The sequence below is a fragment of the Lithobates pipiens genome, unplaced genomic scaffold (genome assembly GCF_037356315.1).
Source record: "Lithobates pipiens isolate NorthernLeopardFrog02 unplaced genomic scaffold, aLitPip1_a1.2 Scaffold_13, whole genome shotgun sequence".
Lineage (NCBI taxonomy): Eukaryota > Metazoa > Chordata > Amphibia > Anura > Ranidae > Lithobates > Lithobates pipiens.
In genome coordinates, this window is record NW_027507718.1 from 157,881,602 (window position 1) to 157,907,927 (window position 26,326).

At 44.5% G+C, this 26,326-nt stretch overlaps 1 protein-coding gene across 10 annotated transcripts in view; it reads right to left on the reverse strand.

Moving 5' to 3' along the window:
* SEMA6B (semaphorin 6B) overlaps nt 1–26,326 on the reverse strand; it is a 1,482,347-nt gene that overhangs the window by 206,056 nt on the left and 1,249,965 nt on the right. For all 10 annotated transcript variants that reach the window (XM_077475764.1, XM_077475756.1, XM_077475757.1 and 7 more), the window contains one exon: nt 1,716–1,933. In XM_077475764.1, the coding sequence (XP_077331890.1) occupies nt 1,716–1,933 (218 nt within the window). The remainder of the gene's footprint in view (nt 1–1,715; nt 1,934–26,326) is intronic.

Consider the following 26,326-nt stretch of genomic DNA (forward strand, 5'->3'; position numbering starts at 1 on the left):
GTCCATCCCTGTGTGTGTGTCCGTCCATCCCTGTGTGTCCGTCCATCCCTGTGTGTCCGTCCATCCCTGTGTGTCCGTCCATCCTTTCCTGTGTGTGTGTGTGTCCATCCATCCATCCATCCCTGTGTGTGTGTGTCTCCATCCATCCATCCATCCATCCATCCCTGTGTGTGTGTGTCTCCATCCATCCATCCCTGTGTGTGTGTGTCTCCATCCATCCATCCATCCCTGTGTGTGTGTGTATCCATCCATCCCTGTGTGTGTGTGTGTCTCCATCCATCCATCCGTGTGTGTGTGTGTGTGTGTGTGTGTGTGTGTGTGTGTGTGTGTGTGTGTGTGTGTGTGTGTCCAGCCTACCTGTGTCCCGAGCCTTTGTCCCGAGCCTCCGTCCCGTGCCTTGCCTCCGTCCCGTGCCGTGCCTTGCCTCCGTCCCGTGTCGTGCCTTGCCTTGCCTCCGTCCCGTCCCGTCCCGTGCCGTGCCGTGCCTTGCCTTGCCACCGTCCCGTGCCCTCTTCGTCGGCGCCTCGGCGGCCATTGTAAAATTCAAAAGCCGCGCCTCCGCCTTCGCCTGTGATAGGCGGAACACTGAATTTCCCAGCAGCCTGTGTTCCGCCTATCACGGACATCGTATCATCCTCGTCCGTAGTACGAGGATGAGACGATGTCCGTGATAGGCGGAACACAGGCTGCTGGGAAATTCAGTGTTCCGCCTATCACAGGCGAAGGCGGAGCCGGAGGCGCGGCTTTTGAATTATAGAATGGCCGCTGTCTGTCTGCTCGACACGCTGATCGAGCGGGCAGACAGCGATGACTCGAGTATAAGCCGAGGGGGGCACTTTCAGCCTCAAAAAAGAGGCTGAAAATCTCGGCTTATACTCGAGTATATACGGTATATATATATATATATATATATATATATATATATATATATATGTTTGTATGCCTGTGTGTTGTATGTGTGTGTGTGTGTGTGTGTGTGTGTGTGTGTGTGATATGTGTGCATGTTTGTATATATATATATATATATATATATATATATATATGTGTGCGTGTGTGTGTGTGTAATATGTGTGCATGTTTATATGTATGTGTGTTAAGTGTGTATGCGCGCATGTGTTATATGTGTGTTGTATGTTTATATGTTCATATATATGCGTGTGTGTGTGCATTTTTATATGTGTATGTTTATATGCGCTGGTGAGGCACAGGCAGGTACTGGTAGGCTGCTGGGCACAGTGAGGCTGCATTGATCTCCTGTAGCATGTCCGCAGTCTCTGATCAGCTCCTGTACCATGCCTGCAGTCTCTGACCAGCTCCTGTACCATGCCTGCAATCTCTGGCCAGCTCCTGTACCATGCCTGCAGTCACTGACCAGCTCCTGTACCATGCCTGCAGTCTGACCAGCTCCTGTACCATGCCTGCAGTCTCTGACCAGCTCCTGTACCTTGCCTGCAGTCTCTGATCAGCTCCTGTAGCATGCCTGCAGTCTCTGACCAGCTCCTGTAGCATGCCTGCAGTCTCTGACCAGCTCCTGTAGCATGCCTGCAGTCTCTGACCATCTCCTGTATACATTTTTTTTTAAATAGTCAATTTCGGTATTGGTGCTGTTTCAGTATCGGTTTCGGTTTTCGGGATCAAGGAAGATTTATTTTCTGTTTCGGCACCAAAAAACCCATTCGGTGCATCCCTAGTTGTTAGAATTATAAAAAATGTACCTGTTGGTTGGGGTAGAGAAGAGGGCAATTAGAACTTGCTTTCCACCGAAGGCCAGAATTTCACTTGATGACTGGATAAGATTGAAATAAAAGTGAGAGTCTCCAGGAACAGAACAGTTGAGGCGAGCTTTCAGGAAGGATGTAAATTGTTTTTCTAGAATTCTTTGAGATCCCCCCATGTCATTCTTACATACTTGTGCAACACGGGATACAATCACCTGTAGAGAGACACATGGAGTTAATACAAGCAAGGGAAGAATAAACACAGGAAGTTGAGAAGTTTAAATGCAGCAAACTAACCATTAAAATGCATACCATGTGACATTTATGCAAATGGTCCTTTTATAGCATCTGTTCTATATTATAATGTCTTTGTAATAATGTATTTAAAGACAAACAAACTGACTTGTAAAAAGCATTAAACTTGTAGAAGGAGAACCTGTGAACCTATTGATAAGCAGTGGTATGTATACTGTGTAGTTGCCAGCGTTTACATATAAATAGAAGGGACACCTATACAGGAAAAGGAAAATGTGGAGCAATTCATACACTGCCCACCAAGAGATTGTGATGTGACCAGGGTCGGACTTTCCATAGGGCACAAGCCCTACCTGTTAATTCTTTACACTAGGCGTCCACGCTATAGCAGGCTACAGCTCGGACAGCAATTTCTGGGAGGACGTCCCTGGACGTAGGGTTGCCACCTGTCCGGGATTCACCCGGACAGTACGGGTTTTGAATCATGTATCCGGTTTTCAGTCTCCCTGGATCCCAGACACATGATACATTCAGATCAGACTGCCGAAGCTGGGGGTCGGGGGAAGGAACGTAGCTAGTGCTTATTAGGGCAGCAGCTGGGGGCTGAGGAAGGAACAGAACTAGTTAAATCAGTCAGCAGAGCACTAAAACTTGTACAGCTGCTCCCGACAATTAAACTATAGTCCCGGCCCCCCTTGTGTATATCAATCCGCCAGGGCATGTAATTGCCGGGGGCCGCAGTACAAGGATTACTCCGATGGGACTATTTGATGATTTTCGGGCACAGGTGAAGTAAACCCTGTGCTGCGGTTCCGGGCAATTCCAAGTCTGGGGGATTGATAGAGAAGTGGAGGTCTGGAGCTTGACATAAAGAATGCTGCAAGATAAGGATTAACTACTTCTGTTCTTTCCCCAGCCTGATCAGACTCTTGTAACCTGGTTGTTAGATTAGAAGATGAGGAGTTAATGGGGGGTGGTCTTTGCCTTGCTTATCTCTGCTGGTAAGAGGAAGAGGAGGATGTGAGGGTGCATGGTGGATAAAAACTGAACTCAGGGGCTGCCTGTGTGCATCTGTGAGGATGTGAACCTGGGGCAAGGGGGGGCTGCACAGGATGGACAAGACTGATGTGCACAGGGGCTGCCTGTGACTGTGTGTGGGCCACTGATGGTTACTCTGTATTACATATTACCTCTGCCATACTACTGACCTCCACCTTCTGCTTTTTTTTTTTGTTTTTTTACATGCCCCCGCGGATTGTCAGGATTCTGATTTATTTGTCAGAACCACTGAATTAAGGATTACTCCGCTGCTCCCTGATAAGCTTTAACTAGTCCTGCTATGGTGCCTGAACAACTTCGGCATCTTTTGTTACCTTAGAAAGTTTTAGACCCCCTTTCACACCACACCGCCCATTGCGTCGGCAGTAAAACGCCGCAATTTTTACCGGCGGATTTGCGGCACATTTCGGGCGCTAGCGGGGTGCTTTTACCCCCGCTAGCAGCCGCGAAAGGGTTAAAACCGCCGGCAATACGCCGCAATAGCGGCGTTTTGCCGACGGTATTACAGCGCTGCCCCATTGCCCCATTAAAACACACCGCTCCTTCACCGCTCCAAAGAAGCTGCTGGCAGGACTTTTTTCTGACGTCCTGACAGCGCACCGCTGTAGTGTGAAAGCCCTCGGGCTTTCACACTACATACAATGGTGCAGCTTCTTTAGGGCGGATTGCAGGCGCTATTTCTAACGCTATAGCGCCTGCATCTTTGGCTCTGCTTCGGGGCTGAATTCAGGCATAGATTCATTCCCGATTTGTTTCTGAAATGGAGAACAGGGAGCACAGTGTTCCTCTGCGATCCTCTGCCGGCTCCAGTGTGAACCAAGTCTAAAGCCAGTGGCAGTACATGCATTGCATGAATCTATCTATGGTTGCCGCTCCCGCCCCCTATTCAGGTGTCCAGCTCCTTGTCGGGCATCTGAATTCCAGTGGTAGGGGTGTTTTTGGAAGCACCCAATTAGAGCCATAGGCTCTAATAGGCTTCCAAATTGGTAAACAGCGGGAGCAACGCTGTGTGTTCACTGTTTACACAGTGTTGTGTTAGGGAAGCGAATAAATCGCTTTACTAACACTGACCCACCTCTCAACCAATCAGGATGCTTGGGTCTGGTTACCTGTCACCTGATTGTCTGAAGCGACAGGCGCTGTGATTGGATGCCTATCAGGCATCCAATCATAGCAGAGGACAAGAGAAGACATTGAGGACTTGGAGGAAGCGTGCAGGCCATCACTGTGACCTAAGACTGGGAAGTGCCGGGCAGGGGGCAAACCGGCAGCAACTGATGGGCACGGTGGCTGCAATTGATGGGGTTTTTATTTCAGTTTGTTTGTGCCCCCCCCCCCCCCAAAAAAAAAAATTTGAGCACCAGCCGCCACTGCCTAAAGCCCAACTCCAGCTTCTCTTCCTCCGTGCCCTAATTTTCTTAAAGTCCACCTCCAGTAATGTGCTGTAAATTAGCAATAAACTGTTCAAGGAAGGCAAATCACTAACAGCTGATGGCTACATTCACCTTGGCGATTAGGGCTGGTGTGAATAGTAGCAGCCGGTATTAGAGATTCCTATGGCAGCTGTTGGCGAGTAGGTGCGGCAGCAGGCCTCCTTCACTATAATGACATTTCACCAGGGGCCGCAGCAATTCGTTCCTCTCTGAATGGCCAATGATTACCTGTACTGATTGCTGCTGGATGCCGGACTGGCAAAATGTCACTATAGTGAAGGGGACAAAAAACAAGCTCTGGTCTGCCGCACTCTTCAGAAGACCGCTTTCTTTTATTGGAAAATCACATCACAGCTCAACAAACACAACGAACAAGGAAAAATTGCTGACGTTTCGCACTAGCTGTAGTGCTTATTCATATGAATAAGCACTACAGCTAGTGCGAAACATCAGCAATTTTTCCTTGTTCGCTGTGTTTGTTGAGCTGTGATGTGATTTTCCAATAAAAGAAAGCGGTCTTCTGAAGAGTGCGGCAGTCCAGAGCTTGTTTTTCGTCTGTTGCTAGTGGTAATAGCCAGCACCTGTGGCTTCCCATCCGAAGAGACAGTTTACAGCCTGCATGTGTGCTCCTGGAGCGGTGAGATCCCTTCTCTTTCACTATAGTGAAGGGGGCCAGCAGCCACACCTAGCTGCTGAGAGCTACATCAGGAACTGTTACAATTCGCACCAGCTCTAATCGCCACTGTGAAAGTAGCCTAAGGCCCCTTTCACACTGATGCGTTTTTACTTTGCAATGGGGATGATTTACACCACTGCGCTGTGGGTGCAGTGCGTTTTGAAAAGTCCTGCATGCTGCGTATTTAGTGTGGTGTTGAAAAACCACACCAAAAATGCAGCTTTCCATTCAAGTTTTTGGTGGGTTTTTGAGTCATGTGTCCATTTTTCACAGGTACAGGCAACCCAAAAACGCACCAGAAACACAACAGGAAACACATCTGAAACACAGAATCTTGCTGCTTGCAGATTTTGCTGCCCCGTAGTGTTAAAGGGCCCTAAATAGTCCTGTTCCTTCCCCCAGCTAAGTAGATGGGGCCCAGGGAAGTTTTTTTTTGTAATTGGTGCAGACCATGTGGTTACTCAGCAATGCCCCAAAGTAAACATTAATAGTCCTGTTCCTGTTCCTGAATTGACAGAAAATACTGGAATGGCTGAACAGACATAGGGTTCATTTATACATGTAGGGCCCCCTGAAAAGCAATCCACATTTGGATTGCTTTTCAGAAGGCATTTGACAGGCAGGCAGGAGGTGAAATATCACTTCCTCATTACATTCGATTAAATGGAATGGGTTAAGCGAGCAGTAGTTAGGGTTGCCACCTGTTGGAGATTCACCCGAACAGTCCAGGTTTTCAATTGTGTCCACTCATCTACTTCTAACATCCACTGTCCTGCAGACTGACACTGTCCACTTTTAAGATAGGTTAAGTTCATATATTTACAGTGACATTTGTTTTTTTTTTATCTAAGAATATTTTATGAATACAAAAATGTTTTTGTTTAACCATGCCACTATATAAGCCCCTCACACTGTTAATGCAATTTGGACACACCTACTGTTCACCATGGCGCGCATAGCACGCTGCATTACTACTCTCATTGGGACACCCAACAGTGCCCCAGGTCTTTTACAATCTTATAATGTATACTACAAAAAAAATTGCCTTTACAACACTAAAATGTTCGGGTTTGGCTTGAAGAAAAGGTGGCAACCCTACCTGGAGGTCCTCTTGTTTACTTCCCCGATGCGTGCCGCAGGCGCACATCAGGGAAGTTCTCTGTTGGCAATGTCCATAGCCAATCACAGATCATGCGAAATGGCCAATCACAGTGGCCATTTTGCACTGATTTGAGTGTCCAATGAGAGATGATATCATGAGATCATCTCTCATCGCCGGCTCTCCCCCTCACAGAGACAGCCTGTGAGGAGGGAGAGTGACGTGCAGCTCGCGAGTAAAAAAACAAAAAAACTGTGGAAAATAAAGTGCTGTCACTAGTGCCATAATAATCTATCCCCAGTGCCACCTGTCCCCAGTGCCACGTATAAGTGCCATCTGTCATCAGTGCCACTGCCACCTATAAGTGCCATCTGTCATCAGTGCCATCTGTCCCCAGTGCCACGTATAAGTGCCATCTGTCCCCAGTGCCACCTGTCCCCAGTGCCACATATAAGCGCCATCTGTCATCAGTGCCACTGCCACGTATCAGTGCTATCAATCATCAGTGCCACCTGTCATCAGTGCCATCTTTCCCCAGTGCCACCTGTCCCCAGTGCCATGTATAAGTGCCATCTGTCCCCATTGCCACCTGTCCCCAGTGCCACATATAAGTGCCATCTGTCATCAGTGCCACTGCCACATATAAGTGCCATCTGTCCCCAGTGCCACCTGTCCCCAGTGCCACCTGTCCCCAGTGCCACGTATAAGTGCCATCTGTCATCAGTGCCACTGCCACATATAAGTGCCATCTGTCATCAGTGCCACCTGTCCCCAGTGCCATCTGTACCCAGTGCCACGTATCAGTGCCATCTGTCATCAGTGCCACTGCCACATATAAGTGCCATCTGTCAGTGTCACGTGTCATCAGTACCACCTGTCCCCAGTGCCATCTGTCCCCAGTGCCACCTGTCCCCAGTGCCATCTGTTATCAGTGTCATGTGTCATCAGTGTCACGTATTAGTGCCATCTGTCATCAATGCCACGTGTTAGTGTCATGTCAGCAGTGCCACACATTAGTGTCATCTGTCATCAGTGCCGCATATTAGTGCCATCTGTTATCAGTGTCAGGTGTCATCAATGCCACGTATTAGTGTCATCTGTCCTCATTGTCATGTGTCATCAGTGCCACGTATTAGTGCCATCTGTCATCAGTGCCACATCAGTGTCACATGTCATCAGTGCCACGTATCAGTGCCATGTCAGTGTCACGTGTCATTGTCCTGCTGCTCCAAGGCCTTCAAAATTATAATAGGTAGTCAAGAAGTTAGATGTGTAATTTATTCTTCTAGAACACGTGATGGTGCTCCCTGCATGTTGGGCCTCTCTAAGTGGCCAGGCTGTGGAAAAGTCCCACACATGTGGTACCATAATACTCAGGAGGAGTAGAATGTACAATTTAGCTTGCACTTTGTTCAATGAGTTATGTTGTTATATTCTTGCAATTGATTTGTTATGATTGCAACCTTACAAGGTAGTTGATTTGTTTTTTAATATGTTTTCCAAGTAAATAAGTGTTTTATCTTCTCATTCTGACCAAGACATTTGTTCATTGCAATAAACACTTGATCACTTTGAACTTTTTTAATCACTATTTATTTATTGGAAAAAAGCTTTTCAAGCTTCAATCAGTAATAGATTATTACTTTTTTTTTAGCATTTAACACTGTCTAAGGTACCAGTCACCTTTTAAAAGTAGCTTGGCACTTCAAATAACAATTGGATTGATTATATTGTTACGGCACAGATGGCGACAAATTAATATAGAAGGTAGGGCCCGAAAGTGACTCAAGCCCAGGGGCACCCAGCACCCCAAGTCCTGCCCTGGTGGCAGTGGCACTGGTGACAGATGGCACTTATACATGGCACTGGGGACAGGTGGCACTAGGGACAGGTGGCATTGGGGACAGGTGACATTGATGACAGATGGCACTTATATGTGGCAGTGGCACTGATGACAGATGGCACTGGGGACCGGTGGCACTGATGACAGATGGCACTTATACGTGGCACTGGGGACAGGTGGCACTGATGACAGATGGCACTGATACGTGGCACTGGGGACAGGTGGCACTGGGGACAGATGGCGCTTATACGTGGCACTGGGGACAGATGGCACTGGGGACAGATGGCACTTATACGTGGCAGTGGCACTGACAGATGGCACTTATACATGGCACTTGGGACAGATGGCACTGGGGACAGATGGCACCGATGACAGATGGCACTTATACGTGGCAGTGGCACTGATGACAGATGGCACTTATACGTGGCACTGGGGACAGGTAGCACTGGGGACAGATTTTGATGGCACTAGTGACAGCACTTTATTTTCCACAGTTTTTTTTTTTTACTCGAGCTGCAAATCGCTCTCCCTCCTCACAGGCTTTCTCTGTGAGGTGGAGAGCCGGCGATGAGAGATGATCTCATGAGATCATCTCTCATTGGACACTCAGATCAGTGCTAAATGGCCGCTGTGATTGGCCATTTCACATGATCTGTGATTGGCTGTGTCCAAGGGACACTGCCAACACAGAACTTACCCAATGTGCGCCTGCGGCATGCATTGGGGAAGTAAACAAGAGGACGCCCTCCCAACAATTGCCATTCGCTCTGTAGCCTGCTATAGCGCGGAAGCCTAGTGTAAAGAATTAACAGGCAGGGCTTGCGGGGGCCCCCTATTGGACGGGGCCCATGGGCTTGAGCCCCGTCAAGCCCTATGGAAAGTCCGGCCCTGACTGCCACGTATAAGTGCCACCTGTCCCCAGTGTCACCTGTCCCCAGTGCCATGTGCCATCTATTATCAGTGTCACGTGTCATCAGTGTCACGTATTAGTGCCACTTGTCATCAGTGCCGCATATTAGTGCCATCTGTTATCAGTGTCATGTGTCATCAGTGCCACATATTAGTGTCATCTGTCATCAGTGTCACGTGTCATCAGTGCCAAATCAGTGTCACGTGTCATCAGTGCCACGTATCAGTGCCATCTGTCCCCATTGCCACCTGTCCCCAGTGCCACATATAAGTGCCATCTGTCATCAGTGCCACTGCCACATATAAGTGCCATCTGTCCCCAGTGCCACCTGTCCCCAGTGCCACGTATAAGTGCCATCTGTCATCAGTGCCACTGCCACATATAAGTGCCATCTGTCATCAGTGCCACCTGTCCCCAGTGCCACCTGTCCCCAGTGCCACGTATCAGTGCCATCTGTCATCAGTGCCACTGCCACATATAAGTGCCATCTGTCAGTGTCACGTGTCATCAGTGCCACCTGTCCCCAGTGCCATCTGTCCCCAGTGCCACCTGTCCCCAGTGCCATCTGTTATCAGTGTCATGTGTCATCAGTGTCACGTATTAGTGCCATCTGTCATCAATGCCACGTGTTAGTGTCATGTCAGCAGTGCCACACATTAGTGTCATCTGTCATCAGTGCCGCATATTAGTGCCATCTGTTATCAGTGTCAGGTGTCATCAATGCCACGTATTAGTGTCATCTGTCCTCATTGTCATGTGTCATCAGTGCCACGTATTAGTGCCATCTGTCATCAGTGCCACATCAGTGTCACATGTCATCAGTGCCACGTATCAGTGCCATGTCAGTGTCACGTGTCATTGTCCTGGTGCTCCAGGGCCTTCAAAATTGTAATAAGTAGTCAAGAAGTTAGATGTGTAATTTATTCTTCTAGAACACGTGATGGTGCTCCCTGCAGGTTGGGCCTCTCTAAGTGGCCAGGCTGTGGAAAAGTCCCACACATGTGGTATCATAATACTCAGGAGGAGTAGAATGTACAATTTAGCTTGCACTTTGTTCAATGAGTTATTTTGTTATATTCTTGCAATTGATTTGTTATGATTGCAACCTTACAAGGTAGTTGATTTGTTTTTCAATATGTTTTCCAGGTAAATAAGTGTTTTATGTTCTCATTCTGACCACGACATTTGTGCATTGCAATAAACACTTGATCACTTTGAACTTTTTTAATCATTATTTCTTTATTGGAAAAAAGCTTTTCAAGCTTCAATCAGTAATAGATTATTACTTTTTTTTAGCATTTAACACTGCATTTAACACTGTCTACGGTACCAGTCACCTTTTAAAAGTAGCTTGGCACTTCAAATAACGATTGGATCGATTATATTGTTTAACTGTCCCAGCAGTGCCATTACTCCAGTCAATTGCCGGGTAGTTAAAATCCCCCATTATTATCACTATCTCAGCCCTTGCAGCCCTTTCCATCTGTGTAAGGAGCTGAGTCTTCACCTCTTCATTAACACTGGGAGGTCTATAACAAACTCCAATGATAACCTTTGTAGTAGACATTGGTAAATTCTGAGGTATTGATGGCCTATCTCATTTCCTGAATCCTTTAAAATGCCAGGACAGTACAAATACCTCCCAAAATTACCTTTTGTACCCGCTTACCATTTCACACAGGGGGGGGGGGGGGCGGGATCTGGGACTCCCCTTGTTAAAGGGGGCTTCCAGATTCCAATAAACCTGCAGACCCCCACAACCCTGGCCCTTGTCCTCATATTGATGAGGACAAGGTGCTTTGGGGGGGACCCCAAAGCATCCTCCCAATGTTGAGGGCATGTGGTCTGGTACGGTTCAGGAAGGGGGGTGCTCTCTCGTCCCCCCTCTTTTCCTGCGGCATGTCAGGTTGCGTGCTCGGATAAGGGTCTGGTATGGATTTTGAGGGGGACAACCACGTCATTTTTTTTTTGGTGCAGGGTTCCCCTTAATATCCATACAAGACCTGAAGGGCCTGGTATGGAATTTTGGGAGACCCCCACACATTTTTTTCTTCATTTTTTTTTGTTATTGCTAACATGACCTGTGTGCAAAAAAATAAAAAAGTCAAGTTGAGAGGTGCGCCTGTTTAACTTATGCAAATGAGCCTACGTGACTTGACATTTACTAAAATTTTCCCGGCGCAGTGAACTAGAGCACTTGAACAAGCGCAAATGCCGTTTGCGCATGCGCAGTGCATAAAATGATCTCACGGAGTTCTGAGTGTATTTGCAGGCGCAGCAGGCTTGCTCAGAGAAAGTTTATATGTCGTCCTATTTTAGCCATATTTGTTACTTGGACAGTCATATCTATACTTCCTCACATCACCCCCATAATATTCACACTTCCAGCTTCTTTTAATTCTGAGTTGAAGATGCCGTGCGCCAGGTCTATAGCGGCGCACAGATCGCGGCCATCGGTGCAAGGGCAACATGATAGCAAATGGGGAATTGTGCAGTGTTACAGGCGCAAATGTGTTACGGCCGTTGCGTGTCAGCGTGTGCCGCTACTCATAGCGCAAATGCTTTGTAAATCAGCCCCATTGTTTCTAATTTCTAACCACTACAATACAGGGCACTTTCGCCCCCTTCCTTCCCAGCCCAATTTTCAGCTTTCATCGCTCTAGCGCTTTCAGTGACAATTGCGTGGTCATGCTACACTGTACCTAAATGAATTTTTTATAATTTTGTTCGCACAAATAGAGCTTTATTTTGGTGTTATTTATTCACGACTCCGTTTTTTATTTTTTGCGATATAAGCGCAAAAAAAGCGGAAATTTGGAAAAAAAAACTATATTTCTTTTTTCTATTTTAAAAGAAATCCAATAATATCAAATTTTGTCATAAATTTAAGCCAAAATGTATTCTGCTACATGTTTTTGGTAAAAAAAAATTCCGTTAAGTGTATAATAATTGGTTTATGTGATCACGGACATATGTAAGCAAATGATCGTGTACATGTGTGTGCAGATAATCATTGGGACATGTGATTTTAGTGGGACATATGTGGGGGACATGTTTTTATTATTAGGGACATGTGTTTTTATTATTTGGGGACATGTATGTTTTGGGGACATGTGTGTTTTGGGGACAGATGTGGGGACATTGTGTTTATACTGTGTGGTGTGTTGTGTGTTGACACTAGACTAGTGATCAGTGAGTAAAAAGCTGTAAAAAAACAGCTCATACTCACTGATCATCAGCCGTCTGCAGCGATCTGCTCTCCTCTCCTCAGCAATGACTTCTGTGTGAGGAGAGGAGGAGCCGATTGCCTAGCAACCGGCTGTTTGTTTACATCACATGACGGCCGTGACTGGACAAGGCCGTCATGTGATCAGGAGGGCCAATCACAGAGCCCTCCTGCCGATCTGAGATGCGCCGTGTCCGGGTGACATGAGCACATTGGGATCGTGTAGCTGCGCGGGCGATCCCACTCCTTCTGAAGGACATTCCTGAACGTCCTATCAGAAGTAGACGGCTCCCACCTGGCCGTATATGTGCATTGGCCGGGTGGGAAGTGGTTAAGGACTCATTAATGACAGGAATGGTACCGCTGGATTGGTGTAAGGCCAATGTGGTGCCCAGATTCAAAAAGGGATCAAAGTCTTTACCAAGTAACTATAGACGTGTTAGTTTAACGTCTATATTCCGGAAGATACTGGAGAGTTTAATAAAAAAGACCACATGGACGAGTTCTTGCTAGAAAAAAATATTTTAAGCAACAGGAAGCTTATCAGAAACCATGAATCAGACTGAGACAGAAGTACAGTTAAATCACACTTGTTTATAAATAATAAAGCGGTAAACATAGTAAACGTAGTCAAAACATAGCCAGAGTTCAGGAACTGGAATGAATACTCTGACAAGTGAAAACGTCAGGGAGCCAGAAGGAATCAGGAATCTAACAGGAAAACAGGAGAGCGTCTGTAGAGATGTGACCAAGGCGAAGGCAGAGATCATCTGCACTGGGCTGCTTAAGTAGGCAGGACCAATGAGCAGGATCATCAACAGGTGAGTCACTGTGGAGAGATAGGTGCTGGCAATTAGTCGACAGCTGAGCAGCCAGCTCAGAGAATAAAGGGCTGGCCAAGCCCTGACAGTAACCCCTCCCCAACGACCTCTCCCCCTCAAAGGACCACCAGGCTTGAGAGGAAAATGTCTATGGAAATCACGGAGGAGGACAGAGGCATGTACATCCGAGAATGAGACCCAAGAGCATTACTCCGGACCATACCCTTTCCAATGCACCAGGTACTGCATGCACCTACGGGAGTCAACAATTGACTGTACTTCATACTCCTCATGGTTCTCAATAGGGATGAGCTTAACACGCCCCAGTTCGGTTTGTGGCAGAACATGCGAACAGACCAAAAATTTGTGCGAACACACGAACCTCATTAAAGTCTATGGGACTCAAACGTGAAAAATCAAATTTTAAAGGCTAATATGCAAGTTAGTGTCCTAAAATTATTTAGGGACCCGGGTCGTGCCCCAGGGAACATGTATCAATGCAAAAAAAAGTTTTAAAAACTGACTTTTTCGGGAGCAGTGATTTTAATGAAAATTTTATTTAAGAAAAAATAAAAGTGAAATATTCCTTTAAATATCATACCTGGGGGTTGTCTATAGTATGCCTGTAAAGTGGCACGTGGTTCCCGTGTTTAGAACAGTCCCTGCAAAAAATGACATTTCTAAATGAGAAAAGTCATTTAAAACTGCTTGCGGCTGTAATGTAATGTTTCCCCCCCAGCCCATATTAAGGGGGTCCCCGCACCCAAATAAAAAAAAAAAGGCTTGGGGCCCCAGGCTCTATACTCTATACAGGCAGTCCCCGGGTTACAAACAAGATAGGGACTGTAGGTTTGTTAAGTTGAATCTGTTTGTAATTTGAAACAGGTAAATTTTTTAAGTGTAGCTCCAGCCCCAAAATCTATGTTTAAGCTTTTTGAATAATATAGGGCAGGGTTATCACCCCTGTAACATTTTCCTATGTTAACTCTTACAGGCGAGACATTCCCTTCCTAGGGGTAGATTTCACCTCACTTCCTGTTGTCTCCCTCTGTTTGGAAGTAGGAGTCGTTTGGAAGTCGGATGTTTGAAAATAGACGACTGCCTGTATATACTATACAGCCTGACCTATACACACTGTGTAAAATTGGGCCTTAGGTGTTGGTGGTACCATAACACTGTAAGCCCTTACAGTTACTCTTGTTGGGTGCAGGAACGGGCCCTGCTGTGAAATATTAGATCAAAAATTGTAATTACACATCCCTGTTAAACAGGGGCAGAAAAATTGAGTCTTAGGCCGCGTACACACGGGCGGACTGTCTGTCCAACTTAGTCCGCTGAAACACATTTCAGCGGACAGTCCGCTCGTGTGTGGGCTTCAGCGGACCTTTTCAGTGGACAGTCTGGCGGACTAAGTCTTTTGGAATTTCCGTAATACAGTCCGTCCAACTTTGGTTTCAGCGGACAGTCCGCTCGTGAGTAGGCAAGTTGGACGGACTAAGTATGGCGCATGCTCAGAAAGGATTTACACGGCCGAAGGTTGCATTGCAGTGTATTGGACGTCGTATTTCTAGTCCCGTCGTACGTGCTGTACACGTCATCGCGCAAGCTTTCAGCGGACTGTCTGTTCATCGTGTGTGGTCAAGTCCGTTCATTCAAAAGTAGGACGGACTGTCTGTCGGATTGTCTGACGGACTTAGTTGGCCAGACAGTCCGCCCGTGTGTACGCGGCTTTAGGCAGTGGTGGTTGTGGCACAACACTGTATCATCTCACAGATAATCCAGTTGGGCGCAGGAATGGGCCCTGCTGTGAAATATTAGATCAAAAATTGTAATTACAATGCAGCCAGGGTACAGTTGCTACTACTTTTCTGGTGGTGTACACAGTACATAATACAGTGTAGTGAGATATTGCAAAACAAAACATCCATCATCATGTCCAGAAGGCCACCAAGGAGAGGCGGACGCTCACAGCAGGCCACTAAGAGAGGGCAAGCAGGCTCTCTTTCTACAGTCAACAGTGCAGGTCATGGACATGGTGCATCCTTTGCCAGTGGCCGTGGGGCACACTTTTCCTTTTTTTCTGCTGCTGGCCGTGTTATTGAGCCAGAACATGCAGAACAGTTGGTGGAGTGCATAACAAAGCCGTCCTCATCCACCTTATCCTCTGTCATCCAGGCTCAGAGTAATTTTCCCCCCTATGCAGCTGCCAAAGTGGCCTCTAGTCCACCGGCAACCTTGTCCACAGTCACTCCTTCCGTAGCCCAACCATCATGCATGGAGGAGTCCCCTCGAACTATTCAACCACAGTGTCGGGTACATGCTGCTGGAGGATGCGCAGCGATTTGAAGGCTCTGATGTTGGTTCTCAGGTAGGGGAAGGAAAAGCCTAGAGAGAGAGAGGGTGCCCAAGAAGGCCAAGAAACTTGCAGTCATGTTCCCCCAGCTACAGCATAGTGCCAAGTTTGCTCCAATGATGAGGAGGGAGGGGATGATGAGGTCACTGACTCTACTTGGGTGCCTGATAGAATAGAGGAGGAGGAGAAGGCACAACTCCAAAGAGGCAGGATGTCCTCTAGAGGGAAGCTTAAGGGCAGCCACCCTACAGCATCACACCGCAGAGATCCGCAGGTGCAGGGCGCTGCTGATTCCTCACTGATTTTGAAAAGTTCCTTGGGAGGTCGTCATATGTCTGGTCAAGCATGTGGTGCCCAAGTGGCTGCTGTTGTGGCCACGTTTGATCCGCAGCAGCCACTTGGGCACCACATGCTTGACCAGACATATGACGACCTCCCATGCAGTCTTTTTCCTGTATACTATATTTGAGATTTAATATGTCTCAGATATGATTTGGGTTAAATGAGAGTTCTTTGACAATGAGTGAAAGCTTTAAACACAATAACAGCATTTATTGGGGAGTAGTTGAAAGTCTAATACACAACCATCCATCTATAGTCTACAGCAAGGAAGAAGATATTAGGTTAAAATAAGAGAATTACATGAAGGAAAACAGAGTATATTCCTGAAAAAATTAATCTGCAAATAAATTTAGTTATTTACAAGTAAGATGCAGACCTTTCCCATAATTACCCTTTGCACCAAGGTTCCATCCATTCTGATGGTTGCTCTCCCATAAAAGGGTGCGTTTCCCTCCCATCTAGTCTGTGTATATCATTACATGCCGATGCCTCATTGGTTGGCATAGCCAATCCCTATACTTTGCATAAGTCAGCCCCCTTTAATGCAAATTCTTGTGGCTATTCTGAGCAGGAGCTTAACTTGAATCTTCCTGGGAAATTAAGTATTGATTACGAATTGGTCTCCCTTCGTTGAATATCCCAGCATGGGATCCTTTGAAGTGAGGTTTTGATCCCATTGTTTGTATACACAAGCCTAGGCACCGACTTGTCTGATCTACCAGAGATTTCGGTGAAGATAAAATGTTCCGCCCTACATAGCTACAAGCTAAATTCAATATATTCATATGAATTAAATATAAATAAATTCAATATAAATTAAATATATTCATAATTACAATATCCTACGACAACAGCACTTCAAAAGACACACATCAAAGAAAAATGCAGACTTCTTCTTGCTCCTCATCTGGGATCACCAACCCTACTCCAGTTCTCTGGAAAACCTGCACTGAGAGGAATGAAGGTCTAGCAATAGGTGTCCCAAGTACTTGCAGCCAATCTGCTAGCAGTACACCACCATGTGATTTTAGCAGGGAAATTTCCCTACCCCAGTTACATAGTTACATAGTTACATAGTTAGTCAGGTTGAAAAAAGACACAAGTCCATCCAGTTCAACCTTAAAAAGTTGCTAAACATTAAAAAGAAATTCAGTCCCAGCCATCCACATTCTCACTTTCTGAATGCTGGCTTGAATGCCAGCTTGGCCCAATTGCTAGCACTGCAACTACTGCCTTTTCAGCTGATAGACTCTGCCCCCTTTCGTGAATTTATGGAATGTGCTGTGCTTCAGTTGCAGGTACCAAAACGCACTGTCTTTTCACTGAAGGTCCTTCCAGCTCTCTACCGGCATGTGGAAGGTAATGTTTTTGTCTTGTTGGACAGGGTGGTCAGCAGTAAGGTGTATATTACCACAAACTCATGGTCTAGCAGGCATAGGCAGGGATGTTACCTTTCCTTCATGGCGCCCTGGGTTACTCTGCTGGCAGCTGGGAAGGATGCAGGACAGGGTTCAGTATTGTTGGAGCTTGTTACGCCACCGCGCCTCTAAAATTCTAGCAGTGATTCTGCCACAGCTCTCTCCTCCACCCCTCCTCTTCTTCCTCTATGGCCTCTTCTGTAGATTTGTTCTCTGAACCAGCGGTTCTCTGTAAGCATTCAAGGGGCTACGCAAGCACTCAGGCAAAAAGATGCAATGCGGTGCATTAGTTACATAGTTACATAGTAGGTGAGGTTGAAAAAAGACATAAGTCCGTCAAGTTCAACCTATGTGTGTGATTATATGTCAGTATTACATTGTATATATGTTGCAGGTGTTCAGGTGCTTATCTAATATTTTCTTGAAACTATTGATGCCCCCTGCTGAGAGTGACAACCGCTGTGGAAGGGAATTCCACTGTTAGAAACCATGAATCAGAGCGAGACAGAAGTACAGTTAATCACACTTGTTTAATAATAATAAAAAGGTAAACAGAGTAAACGTAGTCAATAGTTCAGAGTTCAGTAACCAGATCGGGTAGTCAGCCAATGTCAGAGAGCCAGAGATCAACGTAGTAGTAAAGCACATTAAATTATACAAATGGTGCAGCGCAAAATAGGAAAGTCCACATATATTGGTCATGTATGACAGAAGAAGAGCATGTAGAGAGGAGACACCACGTGGAGAGACAACTATTCGCTTGTATGTGACCCTCCTTCCACCAGTAGGAATAAACTCTTACCAGCTCAAATGGACCTCTGAAATCTCAGATGGTCAAAAGTGCAGATTCACACTCACGGTGTGCCAGAGACTTATTAGTTGATTTCCACGTACAGATGAGGCAATTTTTAAATCCGTTTAGTCAGGTGCGGCCGACTCCAGATGGAAGCCCAACAAATTCACTCCAGATGTAAATGGGCAGGCATGTATAAGCAGGAGAAATCCAGGAAAAAACTCCAACCAAAAATTATTAAAAAATAAAAAACGATCTAAGTGTAGCTTGAAACAGATAGTTTTATTAAGATACACATTAGAAAAAAAATATATAAAAAATAAAAAGATTAAACACCAAAAAATCTTTCACTTATAAAGTCCTCAGTTGTATGAGCTTCCAAAAGAAGCTTATTTTTGTAACGGCAGGTGAATTGTCCATATGTGAATTTTAATTGAATAATTTTCCCAATAATTTCTTTGGGAAGAAAAAATTATTTTTTATAAATATTTATTATTATTTTTTATATATATATATAATGTATATTCATTTGCTTATATAGCAATCAGGCACTGTGACATTTTAGCAGGGCATGTAGAATATGCTAATGCTGTTACTAGTGCCTGTTTTGTAGTTTCTTTCTACATTTCTTAATAAAAGAATGGCGGTGCACTGTTTATATATGCTTGTTTTAAGTGTCCCCAGGTGTAAAGCATGTTTGTATATATAACGGCTGGCTTCCGTTTCCGGTCACAGCCGTCTTACAAGCATCCAGGCTTACCATGGTAACAGAGCACTATTTAAAAGTAAAGGGTGACGTCGTTTAGCTCCACCCACCGCTGACGAAGTCCTGATAGGACGTAACGTACGTACGGGGGAGGAGCTTGTTGCGGACGTCACCCGCCGTCCAGTTCGTGCTTTTGTTCTTTGTTTATTTCTAGTGCATCTCCTGCTCAGCTTTTACCATCCTATGTTCAATGTCTGCTAATATATACACTATACTGACATCTTGTGGTGTAAGCAGTATTGACAGCAAGTCACTGTTTGCAAGTAACTTACTCATACAACTGAGGACTTTATAAGTGAAAGATTTTTTGGTGTATAATCTTTTTATTTTTTATATTTTTTTCTAATGTGTATCTTAATAAAACGATCTGTTTCAACCTACACTTAGATTGGTTTTTAATTTTTTATTAATTTTTGGTTGGAGTTTTTTCCTGGATTTCTCCTGCTTATACATGCCTGCCCATTTACATCTGGAGTGAATTTGTTGGGCTTCCATCTGGAGTCGGCCGCACCTGACTAAACGGATTTAAAAATGGCCTCATCCGTATGTGGAAATCAACTAATAAGTCTCCGGCACATCCTGAGTGTGAATCTGCACTTTTGACCATCTGAGATTTCAGAGGTCCATTTGAGCTGGTAAGAGTTTATTCCTACTGGTGGAAGGAGGGTCACATACAAGCGAATAGTTGTCTCTCCACGTGGTGTCTCCTCTCTACATGCTCTTCTTCTGTCATACATGACCAATATATGTGGACTTTCGGATTTTGCGCTGCACCATTTGTATAATTTAATGTGCTATTAAGGTGTTTTGTGTATTGCTCCTTGAGGTGTCCAGCTTGCAATAATTTGTTCTTATGATATATGTGAGCGCTGATTGTTTCTCCTTGATTTAAGTAGTAGTAAAGCAAGCAGGATCAGGAGCTAGAAGGGACATCAGTGAGCAAATCTTCAACAGGAACGCAGGAGAAAAGTCTCTGAGATGTGACCAAAGGCGAAGGCAGAGATGAAGTGAGATAGACAGCTTAAAGTAGGCAGGACTGACTAGCAGATCAACAACAGCTGAGTCACTATAGAGAGAAAGGAGCTGGAAATTAGCTAACAGCTGAGCCAGCTCAGAGGATGAAGGCTGAGCCCAGCCCTGACAGTACCCCCTCCTCAACAACCCCTCCCCCTCAGAGGACCACCGGGCTTGAGGGGAAAATGTCTATGGAAATCACGTAGGAGGACAGGGGCATGTACGTCTGAGGATAAGACCCAAGAGCGTTCCTCCGGGCCATACCCCTTCCAATGTACCAGGTACTGTATGCGCCCACGGAACCTATGGGAGTCAACAATGGATTGTACTTCATACTCTTCATGGTTCTCAACCTGTATAGGGTAAGGACATGGCACAGAGGTGGTAAAGCAGTTGCAGACCAAAGGTTTTAATAAGGAGACATGAAACACATTAGAGATGTGCATACTACGAGGAAGGTCCAACACATAAGCCACTGGGTTAATCCTGCGAAGGATATGGAAAGGCCCAATAAACCAAGGTGCGAACTTCAAAGAAGGAACACAAAGTCGAAGGTTGCGAGACAACAGCCAGACTCTGTCCTCAACCTGGTAGGAAGGCGCAGGCAGGTGTCTGCGGTCAGCATGGAGTCTGTTCCTATTGTTAGCATGTCGCAAAGCCTCCCGGACTTGTGCCCAAGTGGAACGAAGACCACAGAGATGCTCCTCTAACGCAGGAATACTCTGCGAAACAAGGCAGGCAATACGGAAGGTTGGAAACCATAGTTCACCATGAATGGGGACAAATGGGAAGCTGAATTCAAGGCACTATTGTCAGCAAAACTCCACTCACGGTAAGAGGTCTGACCAGTTGTTATGATGGTCAGAAATATAGCAGCATAGGAATTGCTCCAAGGACCGATTGGCTCATTCTGCAGCCCCATTAGACTGCGGGTGATACGCAGAGGAGAAAGCAAGCTGAATACCCAACTGTGCACAAAATTCTCAATAGAACCCAAGACACAAACTGACTACCCCAGTCTGAGACTATCACATTGGGTAGCCCATGTAAGCGGAAGATCTCCCGAGCAAAAATAGAAGCCAGTTCCTTAGAAGTAGGTAACTTCTTGACTGGAATACAATGCAACATGTTAGAGAACCGGACAACCACCATAAGGATAACAGTGTTGCCCTGGGAGTTGGGTAATGCCACAATGAAATCCATAGACAGGTGGGTCCAGGGCCTCTCTCCATTGGGTATGAGTTGTAGGAAGCCCACTGGAAGGTGTTGTGGTGTCTTACTCTGAGCACACACGGAACAGGCAGCTACGAATAGACATGTGCAGGATGAAAAAAATTGTTTCGTTTCGTTTCGTTTCAATACGTTATGTAACTAAATCCGTTTAGTTAAATTTGTTGCATTCATTTTCGGGATTCATTTAGTTTCATAAATAATAATAATTCGAAAAAATTTGCCCGCATTTAAAAAAAATTGAGTTTTAAGGTGAATAGAATGTATTAGTATAAAAATATATAAATGTATTCAAAAAAGAAAAGACAATGCATAGACATACAAGTAAAAATCCATACATATATCAATGCGTGGATAGAGATTATATTATATATATATATATATATATATATATATATATATATATATATATATATATATATATATATATATATATATACACACACACATATACACATACATACATACATACATACATACATACATATACACACACACACACACACACACACACACACACACACACACACACACACACACACACACACATAATCTATGAAAAAAATAGGTTGTGCATGATCATATACATGAACTCCAAAAGCCTGACATGTTTCAGGAAAAAATTCTCTTCTTCAGAGGCATATTTATAGAAGAGCAGATATAACTGATCTGAAAAGAGATCAAAAAAGAGATTCCTTTAACAGGCATGTCTAACAAGGCAAAGCTAGCATTGCTGCACTCATATTTTTCCAAGGTACATACCACTTGTTTCTGTATAAACATAATTTGTATAGCTGTATTTCTTACAGAGGTTTAGTAGTATTAATATATATGTACAAAATATATCTCAATTTGCTGCCGAATTTAAAATTTGTTGACCCGTCAACAAATTTTGAATTTCAAATTTCAAATTTGAAGGCCACTCTATCGAATGCCTTCTCCGCGTCTAAGGATAGGAAAAAACCTTTGTGTTGTTGGGATGTGAGCCAGTGATGTATGTTTAGTGCTTTGTGGGTATTGTCTCTCGCCTCTCCACCGGGGATAAAACCCACTTGATCAGGGTGGATGAGGTCAGGGAGTAATGGGAGTATTCTGCTAATATTTTGGCATACCATTTAAGATCCAACATTTAAGAGTGAGATAGGTCTGTAGTTTGTCACGTGTGTGGAGTCCTTTCCTGGCTTGGGGATGAACGCGATGTGTGCTGTTAGGAGGTCTCGTGGGGGAGTGTTACTGTAGTGTCAAAGGAATATGTGAAGCAAGGGATCAGTAGTTGAGCGTAAGTTTTGTAGTATCCAATAGTCAGTCCTTCGGGTCCTGGGCTCTTACCCATTTTCATGAGCTTTAAGGCGGTAGCAGCTTCTTCTATTGTCAGGGGTGGGTCTAGCATATGATAAGAGTATTCTAAGATTGGGGTAGGGCTGTATTGGTGCAGAAAATCAGTGATTAATTGCTTTCTCTTAGATGGTGTTTGGGGAGTGGATAGCTCCAATAGGTTGTATAATTTAGAGTAGTAGTCTACAAATTGTTGGGCTATGTCTGGTGTGGAATTTAATTGTACGTCCCTTCGAGTCCGTGAGTGTATTGTATTGAAGTTTGGGGCAGGACCACCATATGTGTATTAATGTTCCAGCGTCTTTGTCACATCTCCAACAAAGTGGGAGAGAATTTGCCGGTTTTGTTACCAAGTTCATAAAATGTTTTTTGGGAGAGAATGTATTTGCGTCTAATTTGTCTCCCCATAAGTTCTAACATTTCTTTCCTGGCTAGGATCAACGTATTCAATGTGTTCAATGCGCTAGTGGCTCTATGTGATTTTTCTAGTTGTCTGATTTTGTTGGCTAAATCATTGAAGTGATTTCAGGTTTCTATTTTTTCGTTTGGCCGCTGCTGCAATAAAAATTCCTCTTACTACACATTTGTGTGCTTCCCAGTTTATTAGAGGTGATGTATCAGTATGCCTTTTTCAACCTCCAAGGCTATTGTTGGATCTGTGAGGAGAGATGGGTCGAGTTTCCATGTTTTTGTATGAGGAAGGGAGGTGGGGAACGTTATTGTTAGTGAAATTGGGTAATGATCCGAAAGAAACATTGGGTCAATGGATGCATGGTTAATGGTGGGGAGGTCTTTTTGTAAGATGAAAAAGGTAGTCTATTCTAGAATATTTATTTTGGGCTTCTGAAAAAAAACGTATAGTCCTCAGTGTCTGGGTATAAAGTATGCCATGTTTCGTGAAGTAGGAGGGTTTGGAGTTGAGATTTTATGGCTCAGAGTGGCATAGGGGAGAAACAAGATGCTGGTGGAGGTGTCAAGTAAAGGGTTTAGGGGGACATTAAAGTCTCCACCCAGTATTAAAGTGCCTTCATGAAAGTCTGTTAAATTTTGTAAGGTGTCACAGAAAAAATAAACTTTTTTGTCATTCGGAGCATATAGATTTGCTAGTGTAATTGTCTTACCTTTGTAGGAACCTTTTAGGAAAATATATCTGCATTTTTCATCTAGTAGTGTATCAATAACCTGGAGGGGGCAGTGTTTTGAGATCAAAATGGAAACCCCTTTAGATTTTGAATCCACGTTCATTGAGTGGTAAGCTACTGGATAATGTTGATTATGTAGTTTTGGGATTGTGTCTGTCCGGAAATGAGTTTCCTGTATAAACAAAATGTCAGCTTTAAATTTTTGCTTAGGTAAAAGTAATTGGGTTCTCTTTTCAGGAATGTTCAATCCCTTTACATTTAGTGAGATGATTTTAAGTCGGTCAAGGTCGGTTGTAGAGGACTTTGCAGTCATTGTTAATGTAATATTTTAATTTTATTATTTTATAAGCGAATAGGTGTTGAAGGAGCTATGGTGAATAGGAGAGGTCTACCTTAGAAAGTAGTGCAAGAGATAGATTTGATCTTTTAGCCTGACCCATGTGTGATATGTCTATATAGGTATGGGGGGAGGGGAGATAAAGTGTAGGGGATATGTGTTGTCTTCGGCGGGTTGGGGGATATCCGGCAACAGCTGAGATCCTGCTCACCTGTCTCAAGGGGTTAGGCTTGAACTGGAATGGGTAGTGGTAATTTATATTAGTAATTCATAGATGAAGAAAAAAAAAGAGCAGTATCTGGTACTCTGTATGGGTAATTTGTGAGAAACAAGGATAACCGTAATAAAAAAAAAAAAAAAACAACAAGAAAACAGCAGAAGGAACAAAAACGTAACAATTCTACGGTTTAGCAAAGCAGACATACTGTATCATATGGGCACACCGATAGTAGGAAATAATAGATTCTATTCTTTGAGCATGCTTCTCTAAATATTGTAAGGATATTTTGTCACTAGATGCTATGTCTAGAGAGGCCAACCCATTTTGATGTTAAAATTGCATTCTATTGCTTGTGTGAGTGGGTTGGTTAAGGCAAAACAAAGTGCCGGTGTGCCTGATAATGTGTCTGCCCCATCTTAAATGTGACTTGTCAGAATATTTTATAAAGGGAGAGTGTGGGTTCTTTGGTCCACTGTGGTCAGCTATTAATACAAGTGGTCCTCTTTGAAGAAAACCGGTGTAACTCTAACAGGTGGTTGCTTTAGCATTTCAAATTTGCTCAAGGAATCTTTTCCTTAAGCAGCTAGACCTATAGCCATCCTGAACAGTGTTTCCATTGCAGGATTAGGCGTAAATGCATAATAGAAAGCAAAAAAGCTTTTAAAATTGGTACCTATAAGGAAAAGTAACTCGGAGAAGGATAGCCTTGAGGAGTCACTGCACGTCTGAGTCTGGAAGTCTTTTCTGTAGCAGAGAGTTGTGACATCTGGTAGCAGGTGTCGAAGTGGGAGGAGAAGTTAAGAATAGTTAGTTTGCTATAAACAAAGTCTCTGCATGGTGTCTTCTTAACCTCCAATAGCTGTACGAAAGGGTCAGTTATGTTGTGAGTGAATAAGTGGAGGGGACTCCTTTTAATCGTCTGTATTTAGAATGATTATATCAAACGTGTACAGTATATTTGAGTGCGGAAATAAACGATCCAAGAGTATCAAAATGAGTGTTTTCACAATAAACAAAAGAGAAAAGGAGTGAACGATAACTGAACTAAATAACTTTTGGGTTGGTGGTAACTTATCTGCATTCATGGTGGGACAACTTCTGTCTCAGCGGTCTCAGCGAGCTCTGCGAGGCAGCGGGGCAGCTGTAGGACTGTGGATCTGGAATTGTGACGGCGGTGTATGAGTTGATCTTGCCAACGAAGGTGAACGGCGTCCTCTAAAGTGTGTATTTTGTGTCTCCATCAGGTTTTCTTTTGGTCTTCTGGATATAGAGTTGTAAATATTAAAATCAGCATACCAGTTAGGTACCTCCACATAGGGTATGTCCAGCATGTGACAAAAGGTTTCCAGCTCTTCAGGTACTCTGAGCAGCGCTGATCTCCCGTGGTTAGAAGCTGACAATCTGAATGGAAATTTCCAGCGGTATACAATTCCCTCATTCTTCAGTGTTTCTAGTGGTGGGCGTAGGTCCCTCCTATTTCTGAGGGTAATAGCTGAGAGGTCTTGAAATATGTGAATGACATGGCCTTCGTATTCCTGTTGTCTTTTTTGGTCTGGCTTGATTAAGAATATCTTCTTTTAGCCTGTAGTCTGCCTTTGGATGTCACTGAGCTGTAGTGTGTGAGAGTCCATAGTGCGTATTTTTGTAATCGTTGTTTGTTGTATTGCAGCCTTCTTCTCCACGTCCTGAACTCTTCCCGCTATGGCTTGAATTTCGTGGCGGAGGTTGGTGATAGCAGCGAAAAAAGAGTATCCTTGATGTCGGCCGCTATTGTACGCAAGTTTGTGAGGCTCGGTTGTTGGTGAGCTGGTGACAGGGTCTCCATCTGAGCGGGAGGTGAGGTGGTCGGGGAAAGGACGATCTCGTCTGGATTCTGAGGAGGCCGTCGCCATGTTGGCCCTCTGTGCTCTGAAAAGATCGGGGATATTCTGGGTCCCCCGATTATGGTTTTCCCTCGGGGATCGTGATCTTGAGGTAGATGGCCCCCTGGAGGCTGTCCCCATCGTCTGGTAAATTAGTGATGGCTCAGTTCCCCGCTAGGAGCAGATAGTCGGCTAAGGTTTAGCGGAGCTAGAGAGCTAAACAGCCAACTTCCCTCATGGAAAGCCACGCCCCCCATATGTATGGATTTTTACTTGTATGTCTATGCATTGTCTTTTCTTTTTTGAATAAATGTATATATTTTTATACTAATACATTCTGTTCGCCTTAAAAGTCCCGCTGTACCGCGGGGTACTGATATTCAGTTTTTAAGGGGGTTTTCTTATATATAAATATTGGTATGTTGGTAACAACAAGTTTAGAGAACCTTATGGTTCTCATTTATGGTTCATTTT